Source organism: Seriola lalandi, unplaced genomic scaffold (assembly GCF_002814215.2).
Source record: "Seriola lalandi dorsalis isolate HSWRI2012SDOR001 ecotype SW California unplaced genomic scaffold, Sedor1 jcf7180002054288, whole genome shotgun sequence".
Taxonomy (NCBI): domain Eukaryota; kingdom Metazoa; phylum Chordata; class Actinopteri; order Carangiformes; family Carangidae; genus Seriola; species Seriola lalandi.
The window spans coordinates 617,981-636,585 of record NW_019524841.1 but is presented as its reverse complement, the minus strand read 5'-3'; the positions used below and the strand labels follow the sequence as shown (position 1 = coordinate 636,585).

The 18,605-nt window shown below is 40.0% G+C and overlaps 1 protein-coding gene across 1 annotated transcript in view; it reads right to left on the bottom strand.

Annotated features, from left to right (window-relative positions):
- Nucleotides 1-2,670: 2,670 nt before the first annotated feature.
- Nucleotides 2,671-18,605, bottom strand: part of maml2 (mastermind like transcriptional coactivator 2) — a 34,057-nt gene continuing 18,122 nt past the window's right edge. The window contains exons 2-5 of the mRNA XM_023405884.2: nucleotides 9,678-10,889; nucleotides 4,437-4,601; nucleotides 4,229-4,337; nucleotides 2,671-4,140 (exon numbers count right to left, since the gene is read on the bottom strand). Coding sequence (XP_023261652.1) covers nucleotides 3,296-4,140; nucleotides 4,229-4,337; nucleotides 4,437-4,601; nucleotides 9,678-10,889 — 2,331 coding nt within the window. The 3' untranslated portion in view covers nucleotides 2,671-3,295. The remainder of the gene's footprint in view (nucleotides 4,141-4,228; nucleotides 4,338-4,436; nucleotides 4,602-9,677; nucleotides 10,890-18,605) is intronic.

Sequence of the window (18,605 nt, the reverse complement as noted above, 5' to 3'; positions counted from 1 at the left end):
TTTTAAGCCTTACTATACTATGATGTTTTATGTCTTACTATACTATGATGTTTTTTGATGTTTTTATGCCTTATTATACTATGACGTTTTTTGAAGTTCTTAAGCCTTACTATACTATGATGTTTTTTTGACACCATTTGCCTTACTATATTATGATATCCGTTGAGGTTTTTAAGCCTCACTATACTATGGAATTATTTGCCTTACTATATTATGACGTTTTTTGAGGTTTTTAAGCCTTACTATACTATGATGTTTTATGTCTTACTATACTATGATGTTTTTTGATGTTTTTATGCCTTACTATACTATGATGTTCTTTTGACATTATTTGCCTTACTATACTATGATGTTTTTTGACATTATTTGCCTTACTATACTATGACGTTTTTTGAGGTTTTAATGCCTTACTTTACTATGATGTTTTTTGACACTGTTTGCCTTACTATACTATGACGTTTTTTGAGGTTTTTATGCCTGACTATACTATGTTGTTTTTTGACACCGTTGGCCTTACTATACTATGACGTTTTTTTAGGTTTTTAAGCCTTACTATACTATGATGTTTTATGTCTTACTATACTATGATGTTTTTTGATGTTTTTATGCCTTATTATACTATGACGTTTTTTGAAGTTCTTAAGCCTTACTATACTATGATGTTTTTTTGACACCATTTGCCTTCCTATATTATGATATCCGTTGAGGTTTTTAAGCCTCACTATACTATGGAATTATTTGCCTTACCATACTATGACGCTTTTTGAGGTTTTAATGCCTTACTTTACTATGATGTTTTTTGACACTGTTTGACTTACTATACTATGACCTTTTTTGAGGTTTTTATGCCTTACTATACTATGACGTTTTTTGACATTATTTTCCTTATTATAATATGACGTTTTTTTTAGGTTTCTATGTCTTACTATACTATGACGTTTTTTGTCATTATTTGACTTACTATACTATGATGTTTTTTGAGGTTTTTATGCCTTACTATACTATGACGTTTTTTGAGGTTTTTAAGCCTTACTATGATGTTTTCATGCCTTACTGCATTACTATACTCTGATGTTTATTGAAAATTTCTGCCTTACTATAACATGTTTTTATGCCTTACTATACTACAACGTTTTTTCAAATAATTTGCCTTACTTTACTATGATGTTTTTTTGCCTTACTATACTATAATCCTTTTTGACACCATTTGTCTTACTATACCATGACGTTTTTATGCCTTACTATACTATGACGTTTTTTGAGGTTTTTATATCTTACTAAACTTTGACGTTTTTACACCTTACTATACTATGACGTTTTTTAATATTTTTTGCCTTACTATACTATCACGTTTTATATATGATTATGCTATGATGTCTTTAATGTGTATATCATAGCAGCAAACATTAACTTGTCAGAGTAGTAGGGTGGTTAGTAGTGTTACCTCTCATCAAGGTTGTGGGTTCAAATTCTGGTTGGGTCATTTTCTGTGCAAAGTTTGCATGGTTACCCTTCAGAAACCCTATATGTACTATGACATTACTGGACTTTGATTTTTTTCCATTTTTTGCCTTACTGTACTACTTGTTTTTTTGACATTTTTTGCCTTACTATACTATGATGTTTTTTCAACATCAAAAAACATCATGGTATAGTAAGGAAAAAAATTGCAAAAAACATCATAGTGCAGTAAGGCAAAAAAAACGTCATGGTATAGTAAGGCAAATGGTGTCATAAATCGTCATAGTATAGGAAGGCCAAAAAATGTCACAGTTTGCCTTACTATACCATGATGTTTTTATGCCTTACTATACTATGACTTTTTTTGACAATTTTTGCCTTACAATGCTATGTTTTTTTTTACTTTTTTAAGCCTTAATATACTATGACTTTTTTTTTACATTTTTATGCGTTACTATACTATGACGTCTTTTTTGCCTTACTATACTATTTATTTTTTACATTTTTATGCTTTATAATACTATGACATTTTTGCCTTACTATACTATGTTTTTTGACATCGTTTGCCTTACTATACATGACGTTATTATGCTTTACTATTGTATGAAGTTTTTTTATGTTTTATTTGTCTTACTATATTATTACGTTTTCATGCCTTACTATACTATGATATTTTTTAAAATTTTTTGCCTTACTATACTATGACGTTTTCATCACTTACTATAGTATTACATTTTTTTGCAATACTATACTATGACGTTTTTTGTTTTTATGCCTTATTATACTATGGGATTTTCATGACTTACTATACTAAAACTTTTTATGCCTTACTATACTATGACTTTTTTATGGAGTGGCATGATGGTGCACTGGTTAGAACTGTTTTCTCACAGTGAGAAGGTTCTGCCTTCGAATCCCGGGCCTGTGGTCATGTATAAGTGTATATACATATAAGCTATGAGCATTCAAATAACATCTTTTAGTATATTCTTCATTTTTTTTAAGTTCAAGTTTAACTTCACTATCATAAGATGAGGGGTCTTACTGTAAGGAAGCATCACCTATATGTTTGGAATAGAAAAATTATATCATACTACAATAACTGGATTATAGTAAAACAATATAAACCACAGAGGATTATTTCTGTCTTTGCTTTACATTTCAAACCAAAGTATGTAAGAAAAAAAAACAAAAAAACAAAAGCAAGACTTTCTATTCAAATCAATTTTATTAATTGCATGTATTATAATGTTTCATTACTATCCCAATAATTATTAAATATCACATGAAAAAAAATAATGGTTACATTATTTATATTTCATCAAAAACTACCACAGATCAAAAAGCTTAAACAATAAGTAAGAAAACATTTGTTGTGGCAAGATTCTCTGTGTGCATGGTAGCAAAACTTCTGAAGGTAAATACCATATCATGCTAAATAGTAGATGGAGGATTTAGGAACTTAACTTGGATTGCCAAGATGAACTTGAAAGCAACACAGCAATGTTTTCTTTTCACAGTGTGAATTTGGTATTTTATCCTATAGGACAGCACTACAGTTTGAATGAGACAGACCACAATAACAGTGACTGCAACGAAAAGCAGTTTCTTGGACAATATACCAGGAACAAAATATGCTGAGTACTAAGGACAGAACACAAATTCCTTTCACAGTAAATACAATATAAATCAATACAGTATACTTGGATAACAAACATTATGAGTTTATAAAATTCCATTTTATCATTATTTACAAATGTTATCCCTTCCACCTACATACATAACCTTTATAATTTGAGTTTTGGGTCGGTTTTTAGCCATCTGTGACCCAAATTCATGAGTGACTGCCCAGAATCTCGTCCAAATTTATGTCTTTCATCCAGTCATCATTCCCAGAGCCAGACTTGAGCAGAGAGTCTATAAAGTCTGAGTCTGTGTTGATCCCGGGAACTGTGTTGTCTCCCTCGGGCAGGAAGTCAAAGGTCAGGCGGTTGGCTCTGTTATTCTGGTAGCTGCTAGAACTGGGACTGGGCTCAGCAAAGCTGCCCGCTGGTACCCTCTGTTCAGGAGAGGCCTGGTTAAGGTTTCCCACTGCTGATGGAGAGCCCATCATTGGCTGGCTTGGTCTTGGGCCTGTGTCCCTTATCGATGGGTTAAGAGGGAGCATCCCGATGTCTGGTGCTACCTGGTTTGGTGGGCCGATGTGCCTCTGTTGGTACGGGTGGTTTGGCATGTCCAGCTGCGCACCCTGTGACTGCAGTGGGTTTGGTAGCCGCCTAACACCAAGTCCAGTTGTCACTTGCTTGTTGGCTGCGCCCCAGCCCATGTTGACATTTGTCATCAAGCCTCCGAGACCCTGTCCTGGCACCCCTGAGGAATGCAGGTCAGCTGTCGTTCTCGGATGTTGTACACCTGCTACATTGTTCATCCCAAAGGAACCTCCTTGTGTGTTTGGTCCCAGGAATTTAGGTTTATTTTGATTTAGTCCAATTCTATTCTGAGTGTTATGCTGCTGGAACTGGGTGATACAAGGACTCGGATGACAGTCCGCCCCAATACCAAACCGGCGGTCTGATGGTGACGGACTTATCTTTGAACCAGACCCACTTGGGAGGTGACAAGACATGGACTGTAGGTCATTCTCTGGGCCATTGCTGGAAGACTGAGAGGAGTTCTGACCTAAAGAGATACCAAGGGAATATGATTATAATTATGGTTCACTTGTAAGCATTTAAATCATTTCTGTCTTATCACAAATGTACAGTACCTGTGAAAATGTTTCCTTGCTGAAGTCCCACCATACTTCTTGACTGCTTATAATCAGGTGGCGGTCTCGTGAGATGACGACTGAACTGATCATGTGCATTGTCTTTGTCCTTCAAAGGAAAGGCAAAGTTGTGAGTACTAATTATGTGATTAATCATTTGTAACAAACTCTCACAAAGTGAAAACAGTAAAATGTAATTGTAGCTTACTGAATTGTTGATGGTGTGCTGCTGTTGGTTAAGCTGTCTCTGCATGGACTGAGTTTTGGCTGGGCCTTTCTGCTGGCTGTTGGGTGCTGGGGGCCGTGGCTGCGACTGGCCTGACATGACTCCTAAGCTTCCATTAGTGGGCAGCCTTGGACCAGGGGGAACACCCTGAGAAGAAGACACACATGATGGTTTTACATTAGTGTCGGTGGTGGTACTTTTTAATTTTTAAATAAGTCTTTTTACCTCTTGTCTGCTAAGTGCCTGGAGATGGGAGCTAAGTGCTGTGAAAGCTGTTGTCGGAAAACACAGAACCAAAACAGTGCAATAATAACAGTTGACCACTAGAGGGCAAAATTCTACAAGGCATAGATCTGTGTCAAAGATGCTATTCAACCTCCAGAATGTGGTCAAGGCTACTCCCTCTGCAGATGAAAAAGGAAGACTTGGAGAGAGGATTTTTTTTTTTGGAGGGGGGAGTCGAGCCCTCCTCAAGGCCTGCTTCTCCCTTGATAATTGTGTCTAAAGAGAGTGGAAAGAATCCCTGAGACAGCAGGAAATGTGTGCCGATGGGGAGTTAAGCGCCAGCACCATGACTACCTCCATTTAATAAGCTCTCCTTTACTGATCACTGTGTTGTGTTTGGCAAGGCGGCATTCCATCCTCTAGAAACCCATTTGGCTCCTGACACTATCATTCTGATTAAAACGTTGTAGTCGGCAGCACTCAAATGAAATTGAGACATCCAAACTAGCTTTTTATTTGAAATCTTGTCCTGAATGTATGCTTTTGCGAACAAGCTTTCACCATCATAGGTGCTTGAGATGTTATACGTCCTTGTAATTCATATCTTTTTGGCTTTTTTAGGCAGCTGTCCGGGCCATCTAAGCACTCCAAGTAAAACCTGTCTTACTTGTGGACACAAGGACACTCTCACTATGCCCGAGCTTCTACAAAGTGCAAGCATTTGTCATGAAAGAGGTTAATGTGCACCAAATCCAAGTCAACACGCGCTGTGTATACAGTGTCAGTCATTGTGTTGACTTAAAATATTTCCCAGGGTGAAATGGATTAAATCCAACAGTGCATTTAGCAGAAGCTATTACTTAGAGGACAGATTTTTCACAGAGGACGAATCTCTACAGGGTGGTGACTTTGTGGTCCCAAAAGAAAAACAGAAAGAAAAGAGAGGGAAGTTAGTGTGTGTGCGCATATATATGTGTGTGTGTGTGTGTGTGTGTGTGTGTGAGAGAATGATAATGAATGGGGCTGAAATATGGAGAACTAACGAGACCGGATTAGAGAATGAGGGAAGTTGAAACTCATCAGGAGTCACAAGCCATTTCACATGAGCTAATATTCGCCTTCTCTGCCTGAGTTCAACCCACACAGCAAACCAAGCATGGCAATGAGGTTACATAGGGACTAAAACATCAAAACAGCGGTTTCTGTTACTCTAGAAAGCAGAGTCACTGGCTTTGATTCACTGTATCCAGTTAGCAAGACTGTGAGAAACTGTGGCCATCACAGATATTTTCCCCACAGAGGTACCCTGGAGTGGGCTCGTTCCATCTTTATTGTAAGACAAACCCATTGAGGGGTGTTTTAGCATGTACAACTGAGTAATCCTCTCTGTCACCCTGATGTGTCATAAAGCTGTTTTCCATGTTTTTTCCCCCTCTCATTCTTCACAAGCTTGTTGTAAATGAATACCACATGTGGCTCGGGCCTCAGAGAAGGAGCAGAGTGATTTAGTCTCCCATCCTGCGGCAGTGCAGGCAGCTGACAGTGATCCAGGCCCAGCCTTGCCGGCTCTCACACTGCACTTCCTCCAGTCTGGACTCGGGACGCTGTCCCTGGGGAGCGCCTCGGCATCTGGACTTGGCCGCAGCTCCCTTTCCCAGGAAACAAGTACTCCCTTCACAGCACTGCCGGAGTGACCTGGTAGGCTCAACCCCCGTGGCCCAGTTCTTCTCCTAACTGAGGGATGTGGTGCCACAAGAGCATCAACAAAAGTTGAGGAGTCATTATATACTGCAGGAAAACCTTTATCTTTATTTGCAGTTATAATTTGGGTTTCTGATTTTTTTAGAACAAAGTCTACTTTATTCTTCAGAAGTATAAGCTCTTGTGTAGTGTTTAAATTAAAATCTATATTAGCTGAAGCTAATCACTGAGGTGATGAAATTACTGCTAAATCCCTGTCTTCACTTGTTCTAAAGGTGTCGTCTTAGGCTGAGTCACTCTTGCCAAATGTAAATATAAATGTTTAGATATAATTAAAAAATATGCAAATTCACTACATGGAGACTGAAAGTCAAGTATACAAAAAGTTAAACTGTTTTTGTTTTTTTTACTCTGCTTCATCAGAGTCATTAGATGCTTAAAATTATAGAACTAAATTAAAAAAAATTTAAAAATTAATTGTTTTCTACATTAACTTAAAAGATGTGTGAATAGCTAAAAAAAACAACCTCTGTATTTCCTTGAAGTTGCCCACTCTGGACCTGCATGGATTGCCGTCTATGGCATTTAGTTTCCAGAAAATTCCATACAGATTTTTTATGCTTTCTGCTGAAAATTCAGCAGAAATTAGGAATCAATTTTATTTCAGACATCATAAAAAACATGTCTTTATTTTTCTGATTTTTTTTTTCGCTTTTTAGCTTAAATGCACAACATAGGCAGGCTACACTACTGATGTGACCAGCAGCACAAAACCATGTCCTTGAAGTAGCACTGCCCACCAACCACAGTAACTCAGGCTCCATAATGCATTAGTGTCCTCTAGTGTACAGTACGCTGCACGAGAATGTAATTCTACTTTTTTTTGTGTGTGTGTGACCTCGCACTTAGAGAATTACAGAGCGGTGCATTTGAATTTTGACACGTTTGACTCTGCAACTGATTATTAAACTTCATGAAGCTTCAAACAAGCACCAAAGCTCGCATCTCTGGCTGTTTTAAAAAGGTCTTCAGCTTCACTCAGTGGGAGGAAGCCCGCTGCTAGTCGCTGGTGTTACACAGGGGATCAGGGAACTCTTTCAGGACCTTTATTTTTCTGGCATTACTAATTCAAGTCACTGTGGGAAGAGACTCCACTCTTTTTCCTCCTCTCTGTGAGCTGTCCCTTCCTCATTAGTTAGACTTTTAACCCTGTCCATGCTGACTACAAAAGGCAAACACCATTATCAGCCTTTTTAAGCACTTGTTCTAAAACTGTAAGGTGGCTTTTATTTCTTCCCTGTAATTCCTACACTATCATAACCCGAGCTTCATGCTTGCATATTTTATTTGCTCAAACTTACAGCACGTTAAAGCACAATGTCCTTGGGAAAGTTATCTCACCAAATCCCCTTCTGAACTTGAACACAGCTTCATGTCCTCAGCATTTTAAAGACTAGAGGTGACTGAGCTTTTACTTTCAGGAGATCTGGGCTTTGGAAAAGTTTGCTTTTTTAATAATTTATCAAAATCCATTGAAGGCTTTTTCATTATTTGATATTCGGCCTCTCAAAGTCTCTTCCCTTGCCCTTTCAATACTATTATTTTTAATTATGTACCACATTTTTACTGCTTATAATTTTATAGTTTTTAATGTGCTACATTATGTTTAGACCCACAGAATTATTATTATCATTCATTATCACTAATGCTAATAGTAACACTAATACTAATGCAAATTCTGACATGACCAGTAATTTTACTTAAAAGCTAGCTTAAAAAAAAATGTAAATGTTTATATAAAAAATATTTGAGATGGTGTGAAATGTGGTCATTTGGAGCCCTGAGAAATGTTTGTTCCTGATTTCAGATCATTCACCAATTTTAAAGATTTTTAAAATCTATTTCTGCCTCACACATTAATAGAGAGCTGGTGATCATGACAGTATTTTATTGCGACTTCAAAAGGTGTTTAAAAATGAATGTGCACAACCACATGTTCTGTTTAGAGTGTAAATGGCTCTCTGGCATAGTGGTAAAACTGGTTCTGTTACACCCATGCCCGATGATGTGTTTGTCATCCTATCTTGTTTACTTCCATGTCTGTACAATTCCCTCCCTCTCTCTCCCTCCTCCCACCCTTTCCCAGTCACTCAAGCACTTCCCTTGATCTGTAGAGGTTACGAGTGCTCTCTTGTGCGGCTTGCATTATCATTTCACACAAAGACAGCTACAGATACTGTTAGTGCAAAAATGAAAGAGGGGACGGTCTAAATCTCCCCAATCATAACAAATCAGTGATTCAACCTCCGGCACCAGGCTAAGCAGATTACTGTCATTTTCCACCACTTGTCCCTTGTAGCTAACAACCTCCAATTAGCAAATCCCGCTGTGCATATCTGTGCCCTGACGGGGAGCCACCATGACAAGCAGAGAAATTAGAAGTCCTGCATGTTAATCTACCATGCTCTGGCAATCTGTGTCATCGTCAAAACACTTTCAGGGGAAATACATATTCAACAGCAAAGACACAGACAGCAGCTAGAACAATGACAAGAAAGTCCCAAAACAAACAGCGATGCATTGTTGCTGTTTCAGACAGCAGGTTGGCTGCTGCAAGCAAAGTGAGGAAACTGACTGATGAGGAAGACTAAAGTGAGTGAGTTTGACTGTGCTGTGTATCATGTTACTTTACTTTCAGCAGAGGAAATGACAACTTATGCCATTATCTATTTCCTATATACAGTGCTATAAAAGACACAAGCCAATTATTCACCATCTGCTACAAAATAAAAAAAACAAAAAAAAATATTTGGATAAACTAACAGAAAATGTGCCCTCGGTTTCATACACTGGTTGTAATTATGCATATTTACATTTAAGTCATTGTTATTGCCATTAATTAAAACACATACTTCATAATTTCATGGCGTTAAGTGTGTTGTGTGTATGTTATTACATATGATAGTACAAGCACATGTTTTTGTGTGAATGTATGTATGTGTGTGTGTATATACAGTATATATGTATTTATACATAATTAGCCTATACATACAAAAATATAATTATCTCATGAAGACCCTAGTTGGTTTTTTGGTGTTGTAAGGTGATTTTAATGCTTACAGTGAACTTTGATTCCACACTCCTCTATAGTTGCATGTAAAAGAAAAACAGACCGTGATCAAAATTGCTCAGTCATCAAACTAAGCACAAGGTCATTTTGTTTTAATTTGTAAAAGGTTTGGAGAGTCAAGGTTTTCACCTCATAACGTGTGAAAAGATTTTGAGCAGAGCCCTTACCTGTCGCTGTTGTGACAGCTTGAACGGCAGGCCAGCAGGAACAGACTTGGGTTGCAGACAAAGCGCTCCTGACGTGGAGATCTGTTGGTTCTGGAAATGGAGAGCTGAATGCGGCTGATTCTGGCCCGTCGAAGGGGACTGTTGCTGCTGGGCTGAACTCTTGTTCACTGAGCTTGCCATGATAGGCATCGGCTGACTGGCAGAATGGGGCGCTTTGGGGCTGAAGTGCAACGTGGGCTTGGTGCTGAGAACCTTCATGTCCAAATGATGGGAGCCACTGTGGCCGTTTGACTTGAAGAGGCAGTTGTTGATCCCTTTACTCTGGGCGCTGATCCTCTGCTGGCTAAGCGGGGCTGAACTGGAGACCTTGTCCTGGGGGAAGGTGCTGGTGGAGGAGTGGGTGCTCATAGCGGGAGCCCAGCTGGTCAATCCCACAGGTGGTGGTTGGTGGTGGTGATGGAGCAGAGAGCTCGGCTGCTGCTGGTTTGCTGCCATCTGCTTCAGCTGCTCTGCGTGAGATATTTCTGGCCAGCAGGGCATAGCTCTGGGGTGTCCTGCCTGAGTGTTAGCTTTCTGTGACGTGGTGGTAGAAGAGGTGCTGGTCAATGTGAAAGAGGGCCCTGCTGAGGCTGGCCGAAGCTGTGGCGAGCCACCGTGAACCTGGCCAAAATCTGGGGAGTGCTCCGTCTTGATCGGCTTCTCCATCGGGGAACACAGACTCGCAGCTGCGCCTGCTGAGTTTGGCCGACCTAGATCCAAACCGAATGTATCATCCTGCTTCAGTATCTTCTCAAACTCCAGGTCATTCAGTGGGGGCACTGTCTTTGTCAGCTCATCAAACAGATCCTGGAGATCTGGGTCAATCTGACCCCCACCTTCATCTTTAAAGTCAAAAATCATCTCTGTGTTATGCTGGCCACAAGACTGGACCTCCATGGGCTCTTTTTTCATTTCTTTCAGGGTCATGTTGAATATGTCTGACCCCACTCCATGGGGCATCATGTAATTCTTCCGCTGCATGCCCATGCTTGAGGACCCTTGAAGAGAGTGAGACTGGGTGAGGTTATGGTTGCAAGGCCCATGTCCCAGACCACCAGTATCCACACGGACCCTCTTAAAGTCTGATCCAGAGAAACCACAGGAGAGCCCATTCTGCTTTGGTATGTGTCCTGGTGCATGTCCCTCGATCTTCCTTCGCAAAGATCCTTGAAGCTGCAAAAGACAACAGAACTGAATTTTAGAATCAATTATGAAACAGAGAAAAAGCCTTCACCTCACCTTCAGTTCATTAATTTATTGTTTACTGGGTTTAGACAGTCTCATAAGATGTTAATTATTACAAAGCTGTCTTGTGAGCCAATTTAAATCTTGGCGATAGTTCTGGTCTGGATGCATTCAATCCTACATCCAGCTCAAAGTATCACCATGTAAATTAATGAAATTTCACAATTTGCTCCAAGGCCTATAGATTCTGCACCAACTTGTGAATTTAGGAAGATTACCTTTATTAATAGACAGTGTTTTCATTCAGTAGAACAAGTTTTGATTTTACAACAGTGATGATCTCAAATCCTTTATTCTTGTTTAAGGCACCCTGTCACATCAGTTTGAAAAAAGAAACATGCAGATACATTCGGATAAGACAGCTTAAAATATATAATTTCATTTAACCACTTGCAGTGCAATACCGAAATGAAGGAAACGCTGCTGCATCACTTAGAAAATTGTTTTTATATTATGTAGTTTGAGCGCAGTGGATAGGCTGAGAAGATAGTTAGGAATCTGATACAGTCGACAGACCTCAGAGAGAAGAATAGGGCCTTTGTCTGTTTCCCTCATTTGCATACATTATATTTTCGTCCATTGTGCTTCGTTAGATAGCAGAGTTTCTCCTTTGTGGCTTAGATTCTGCTTAACATGCTGGTGCAGATATCCGACTTCCTTTTGTCCTATCCCCATGTCTTCATTTAAGGTACTAAGCACATAGCCATGACTCACAACTCTAACCACTCAGTATCACCCCATAAAACTGAAGCATTAAAAACCCTAACCAAAAAGCTCATGTTAACACAGCAAAACCTGGATTATTTATATTTTCAGGTATAGCTGTCATTGTCAAGTCAATAAAATAATGCAGTTTCTTTCTTCATGTGAGCTTTTCAGTCAACTCACTGAGAGAGAAATTGTCTATGCAGTGGCAGTCTCAGGCACAGTGTTGTATACACATAAAAATGACTGATTATCTGACCATCTCTTAATGTGGTGCCTGCATGGAAACAAAATGGCTCTGATTATACACCAACCTGATCACAGGAGAGGAGTATCAGTGTGTTGCATATTTCACTGTGGGAACAAATTTGAGTCATTTCCACCTGCTGGCACACATTGCATTAAGATGATTCATAGCCTGAGGGTTTGGAGTGAATCCTGTAGTTCACTACATTTCTACTCTGTTCATGTCTGTATTACTTGTGCTAATGCGCTTAACAATTGTTCAGAGCTATATCCTCACATGTTAATCAAGGCACAAATATCTCCGTGACTCACCAAGCCTGCTATATTCTAGCTAATAAGCGAATGGATGATGATGATTATGTCAATGGTGTTGTGCTAAGAAGGAGAGGGATACTGAAATTATCTATTATGTCCAGATGATTATACTAGTGGGTTTGCATTTAGCTTAGAAAGTACAAGCTGTTATACTTAACAACTAGTGCAGACCGTTTTCCAAAGCATGACTGCAAATAGACAGATTCATTTCCATTCGGTTTATTTTAGCACAGTAGGTAAATCAACTAGCAGACATTTGAAACTTGCATGAGCTCTGTGATAACGACCAGTGTGACAGTAGAAGAAAAACCCACAGACAAAAGGAGAGCTTGGGTACCTGAGACTAATGTCAAAGTAAATTTTGGCCAACAATATGTTGTTACTGTGTAGTATTGCAGCTGTAGGCAAAATACACTTCCAAAACACTGGTTGATGGTACACTTACAGACACCCTGCCATCTGAAACTTAAGTCAGTTGAACAGAAACTACAGAGGAAGAAATCTTTTCCGCTGATGTAATGACTGCCTGGTTGGATGATGCCAAGTTAATACAGAAAATCACAGAGACATACGGTTTTAACTTGGAAATCGTCCATAAGTTCATCTACAGTATGTTTCATTTACCACCCCCCTTTTGCCATCTTCACTGAGATCCAACCTATTAAACGTTGAGCCTCTACAGATACCCTTGGACATCCGTTTTTGTCCAAAAAACAGATTAAAACAGGCCTTCTAGTGTGTGCAGCTCATGCCCACTTTCTCTCTCGATTCAGAGGGCTCTTTCTGGAGAAGACAGACAGGAGTACTCCTCATGGTTCAAGGCACTGTCTGAGAAAACACATCATGAATAATGGAAAGGACTGTGGATGTGTTGCAAAAAGCCACTGTCAGACAGGGTTGCCTCACTACTGCCTCTGTGCCATTTAAAAATGGACTATGTTCAAGAGTAGTTCTTAGTTCATAACTGAAAGCAGAAGCTTCTCAAGACATTTTGCAGTTGAGATTTTGTCAAGGTCAGATCACACGTGCATCCTCATATTATCTTCATTTGCATAAAAAAACAAATATCCAAGCGCTTTTTTTTCTTTACATTTCCAACAAATAAAGTATCATCCTGTTCACTCAGCACTCAGAAGTAGTGGCCTCCTAGCTGGCCTGAAATCCTCATGACAGATCTCCAAGTGATCTGAAAATAGATTTTTTGATTAACATTTAATGAGCTTAGAAGCTCTGAATCACTTTGAAAGTGACTCCTGCAGCATGAGAGGCTCAAACATATGTATTATATACCGATCATCTTAGAGATGAAAGCGTAAGTGGAAAATTTAATTCACGCACCGCCAACGTCTATGTTAGTAGTGAGCAGAGTGATCGTTTAGGGATTTTACTAATACAAAACCAAGGCTGACAAAATAATTTGTTTTTACCAGAAGTTCTTACAGCTACAATAAACAAAAAGGACACAATACTCACAATGTTTCAAGGATTTTAACAAGGTGTAACTGTACTTCACTTGACCAACTAGTGGACAAAAATTAGTCTGAAAATTATTAATTATTTTCAATGCTGCTTACTGATGCCCTTTGACTGTGGCAGTGAGGAACCTGACCTTGGCCCCGTCAACAGGGGCTATCTATTCCTGGGAGCTGGGAGGCTGGTAGCTTGTGTGTCATGGTGAGCAGTGTGGTGATGCTGAGCACTGTGGATGGGGCTCCGGGTGAGCCATAACAGGGGCGAAACACCAGGCCTCCTGCTACCATCTGTCAGACCAGTGGCACAGCCCTCAGAGCCATGCGTGCTTCAAGGGTATAGGTTTGAAAGTGTTCGAAGGTTTTGTGCCTGTGCATGTGTTTGAGTATGAAAGCGCGGCTCAACAAAAGCTTGAGCTCGCCAGCCTTTAATCTATTCACCAGAGTCCTGAAACATGTTGCAATCCGCTCCTGCAAGAGTTAGAAACCTTCCTCTCGGCATTTGACATGGAAAAAACAGCCCCAAAATAAAGGAATAAATACGACTATTGTGTTCCTAGGGAGACATAATATTTATGCGGTTCTGCAGGTTACATACTGTTGCAAGAGGGGATTTCAGCACGTTTATTGCCAGATAAGAAACAAGAGCCCTCAGACCAGTGCCAATGATCAGCTGTCATACAAAACTCAGATATCTGCTTGCAGAATGCTGACAAAGTGTGGAGGGCTCAGTTTAATTATAGGGTTTCCACTAGCTGTCTAAAGCAGTAAGCCATGATACTATATCCAGAGAAACTGAATCGAACATCCTGGATAACTTGAAAATGTTAATAATTTAAAGGAAGGTAGGGAAGCTGGGGCTGAGACTGCTGCAATACAGTATGTACATTCACAAGACAATTCATAGTTTCAGTCAAATCAGGTCCAATTCTGCTTTGTCTACACTCTAAACTGTTTTCATTTTTATTCTATGTTATTTTATTTTCGTTACTGAGCCATAGCTTGTTTTCATTTAGCATAGTTAAGGTCACAGCAAGGTGTGCACAATGTTCCAGGCTAAGCATATTGCTCCCAACAGTACTGACAATGCTGACAATTTTGCATGTTTGGTTTGAGTTTAAACAGACTTGTTTTTAAGCCTCATATACATTCAATGTAAAGAAAATATGTGCATAGCTTTTAAGAATAAAGGAAATGATGTTACTTTGAGGGCTGAACTGAGGCAGCAACAATCAATTATAACTGAATTTATATCTAAAAAATATGCCACAACAGCATATGTGCTGTGTTTTTTATGACAATCCAGCACTAAATATATACATATCTATTGAAGCAAGGTTTAGAAGAAAAATTAGTCTCTTTTAGCATTATAAAAAAATTAAAAATTCAAGACGTTTTGGTGGCTTACAAAATGATAACATCAGTAGGCTTAATCCTTTTTACATGTAGTAAATTATAACATTATGTCTCAAAATGGAACAACAAAAGAAACATATTTAATCTGTTTCTATAGGGCATGTGCCATAAGGCTGCACAGGGATGTGAGCACAGGTTCATAGTGTACTTTCCTAATCAGGCTGGCGCGTGTTGGGACGAAGCAGCACACTGCAGAGGTGGGCTACTTTCGGCTCATCAGCACTTTGCATCCCCACACTTCCTGACACAGTTGTATTAGATTGAAGCTGCCCTCCAGAGAGCAGGCAGGAGAGAAGGATGAGCAGCAGCAGCAGGAAAAAAAAAAAAAAAGAAAAAAAAAAAAGAGAGGCAGCTTTGTGGCAGCCTCTGGGAAATGGGAAGAGATGATAAGAGCTCCTTTGAAGAGAAATCATCCATTATGTTTACTGAAGGCAGATTTTTTTAACAGTTGCTGTAGCTCAGCTCCAACATTCCATAGAGAAACTTGCTATTTTAACAAAAGGCAGCCTGCGCACAAAAAAAATCCTGTCGGAGACATTTCCCATTCAAATATCAGCTCTCCATTACCCAAATGCACAGATTAAAGCCAGTATTCCAATCAGCCCTTGCTTTGGCATGTCCTTTCTCCAGAATCAAACAGATGAGTTTAATATGATATGCCCAAGGCAAGAGGAGGCAGGAGGAAGCTGCTCCAAAAATACGCATGGACCCAAGAAGAAAATATGTGGGGCCCCTTAAAAAAAAAAAAGTAACAAGCAATGCTGGTATCTCTGCAATCACCGGTCACTGCACACCCATTACAATGATGAGAGACCTTAATTGAGGGAGAGTGGACGAGGTATATAAAACTGCTCTTGGATAGTTAGAGTCATTGGTCAAGCTCATTTTTAATACAACTGTATTACATCCCTTTTAATTATCTACAACACTAATTATTCCTGCCCCGGCCAGGTAGTTTGAATGACTTATTGTAGATAATATTGAGTATATTGCCCTGTGAGGTACAAAGAGTTCAAGAGCTGGTTTTCCTGGACCACAGATTCCCAGGATAGCAGGACAACAGTGAAGCGTTGCTAGGAACTGTGTGAGTGTGTGTTTGGTAGGAGGGAGGGGTGGGGGGTGGGGGTGGGGGTGTGTGTGGAGGGGGACTCTGTCAAGGCATCACGGCAGCACCAGCTAGGCCACGCCACTGCAGACGTACCACAGGTCACCAACATCGCAGTGACAAGCTGTCACATCACATCACCCATGGCCATGTGGCTCACAGAGCTCCTGACACTGCTGTCGCCTCTCATCTACATGTCATTCTTTAACCACAGAGACATTTGCTGAGGAGGGCTGAGGGCTCCCCGGACTCAGGATCAAATCCCGTGCCGCACGCACCACTGTGGCTTCCAGAGCGAAAGGGATCCCTTTGATAAATGATTTAAAGCTGGAAACTACAAGTTCGCTGCCCATAACACACTGAAAAATCATTTACAGATTTTAACTGCAACAGCCACTCACCACAGCATCATTTTTCCTATGAGACAACTGCCACCTTTGTCCTCACTTAGTCATTGTAAAAGAGAGAAAGGCTATGGGCAGGAGGAGATCCCACCATTTAACAAGCCCAGAGCTAGTTACAGATAACCATACAGGGTTTTTCTTGTCCACAACATATAGGCTAAGCTGTAGCTCAGAGGGGTTCGTTTAGTGGCAACACATTCTCATTGGTCCAACACTCTTAAGCTGTGGAAACACCCTCTATCAGCTATTGCCATTCCACTCCACATCTAAAGTGTTACAAACTGAACACCAAAAATGACAGGACATGATGTATCTACCATGATGACATGTTTCCTTCACTTGGTGTATGTGCACTGCCTGCTTAAGTGTGAGAGGCAGGAGGTAAGAAACAATTTTCAGGCTGGGAAACTGCTTGAGGGTGTGGGAGGGTTAACATAAATCAAGACATTAAAAGGATTCTTACCAGGAAAGTCTCAGGAATAAGAAATGAGCAATCCTTGCAGACACCAGAGGTCACTGTGAGCATGGAAAGATTAGAGAAAAATCCTCAACTTAACAATCCTGGATGCACTTTAATGATTTGTTATTTAGTACATTAGATAAGGTAAAGCAGGATAATAGCAGCACTGACACCTGGGTCTTAAAGCAGCCTGGAGCTATATGACATTGGTTAACATATCACTAACTCTAGGTTCCATGGATTCTTTTGTTTAACTATCACATTACACAAAAAGTCATGAATGCAGAGGTGAAACTAAGACACAGAAACGTGGCCACGAGATAGATGAGCCGATAATTTTCACTCCACTGAAAACAAATCCCTTGTTAAACACATCTAAGGCTTTCCAAGGATGTTTGTACCCTTAAAAGGCCATTGCCATACAACCGCAAGTACCTTTTCCCAGCAACTGTCAAACACAAGGCCTGCCTCCGGTCATGCCACAGGAAAAGGCCCATAAGCAGGGAACAAGTTCCCTTCCTGTTTTCAAAGACGATTCCTATGGCATGCAGAGCCGTTTCCTGCTTGCTAGGCTCATTTCACCATCTCAAACATCTGGCTGCTCTTCAGCATGCAGCTGCAGAACGATGAAAGCCAACAGTGCCAGTGCAGAGTTGAGCAAAACAGTCCTGAGCCATTCCAGTCATATCTCTGGCGACTACAAAGAAAGCCATCATTTAGCTTCACTAGCTTATGTAAGGCATCCTGATAGTGTGCATTATTGAGGATCTGCAGTAACTACTGATGAGATAATCTTTTAAATTGTACCATATTTTATACTTAAGACCTGTTTATGTCTTATCATTCATTTGGATTGTGAATTCCTTGATGCTCCCTTTCAAATGTAGAGACTGCATTTCCAAATCAGGAAACAATATTAGTCAATATCTGATAGGATTGCAAAGTACTCTTCAGTAACATTGCTGTGGCGATTTCCCACTGAAACAAGGATCCATTTTATATCCCATGGGAAACCTGGGCTGAGTGGTTAATGCTGTGCTAATGCTGCTTCATTCAGCCAGGTTTTGATAAGCCTCATGCTTTTAGAGAGGGGAAACACATTTAGTGTTTTAAACCGCTTCAATGGAGAAAGCTCGGAAAAATCCACTAGTTGAAAATGGTGTACTTGTTGAGTTCTGTCATCTCTCTCAGCTTTCACTTAAATTACACACATACGCATTAGGACAGGCGAGCAGTCACACTAATCTGCACTCATCCTCTGAAACAATCCTCGGCTAGTTGGGTTTGAAAAGGGACTGCTGCAGCCAGAAAGTAAGAAGAAAAAATAAATGAGTGGGAAGCTTTGTTTGACTCCCACTCCTATCAGTTCTGACATTCCAAATAAGGCCTGTGTGGACCAGCGCGAGCAGAGACGGACACAGAAAACACTGCAGAGCTCTCACCGACTCCAACCAAGGAAAAGTGTGTGTGTGTGTGTGTGTGTGTGTGTTTGTGTGCGCGTCTGTGTGTGTGTGTGTGTGTGTG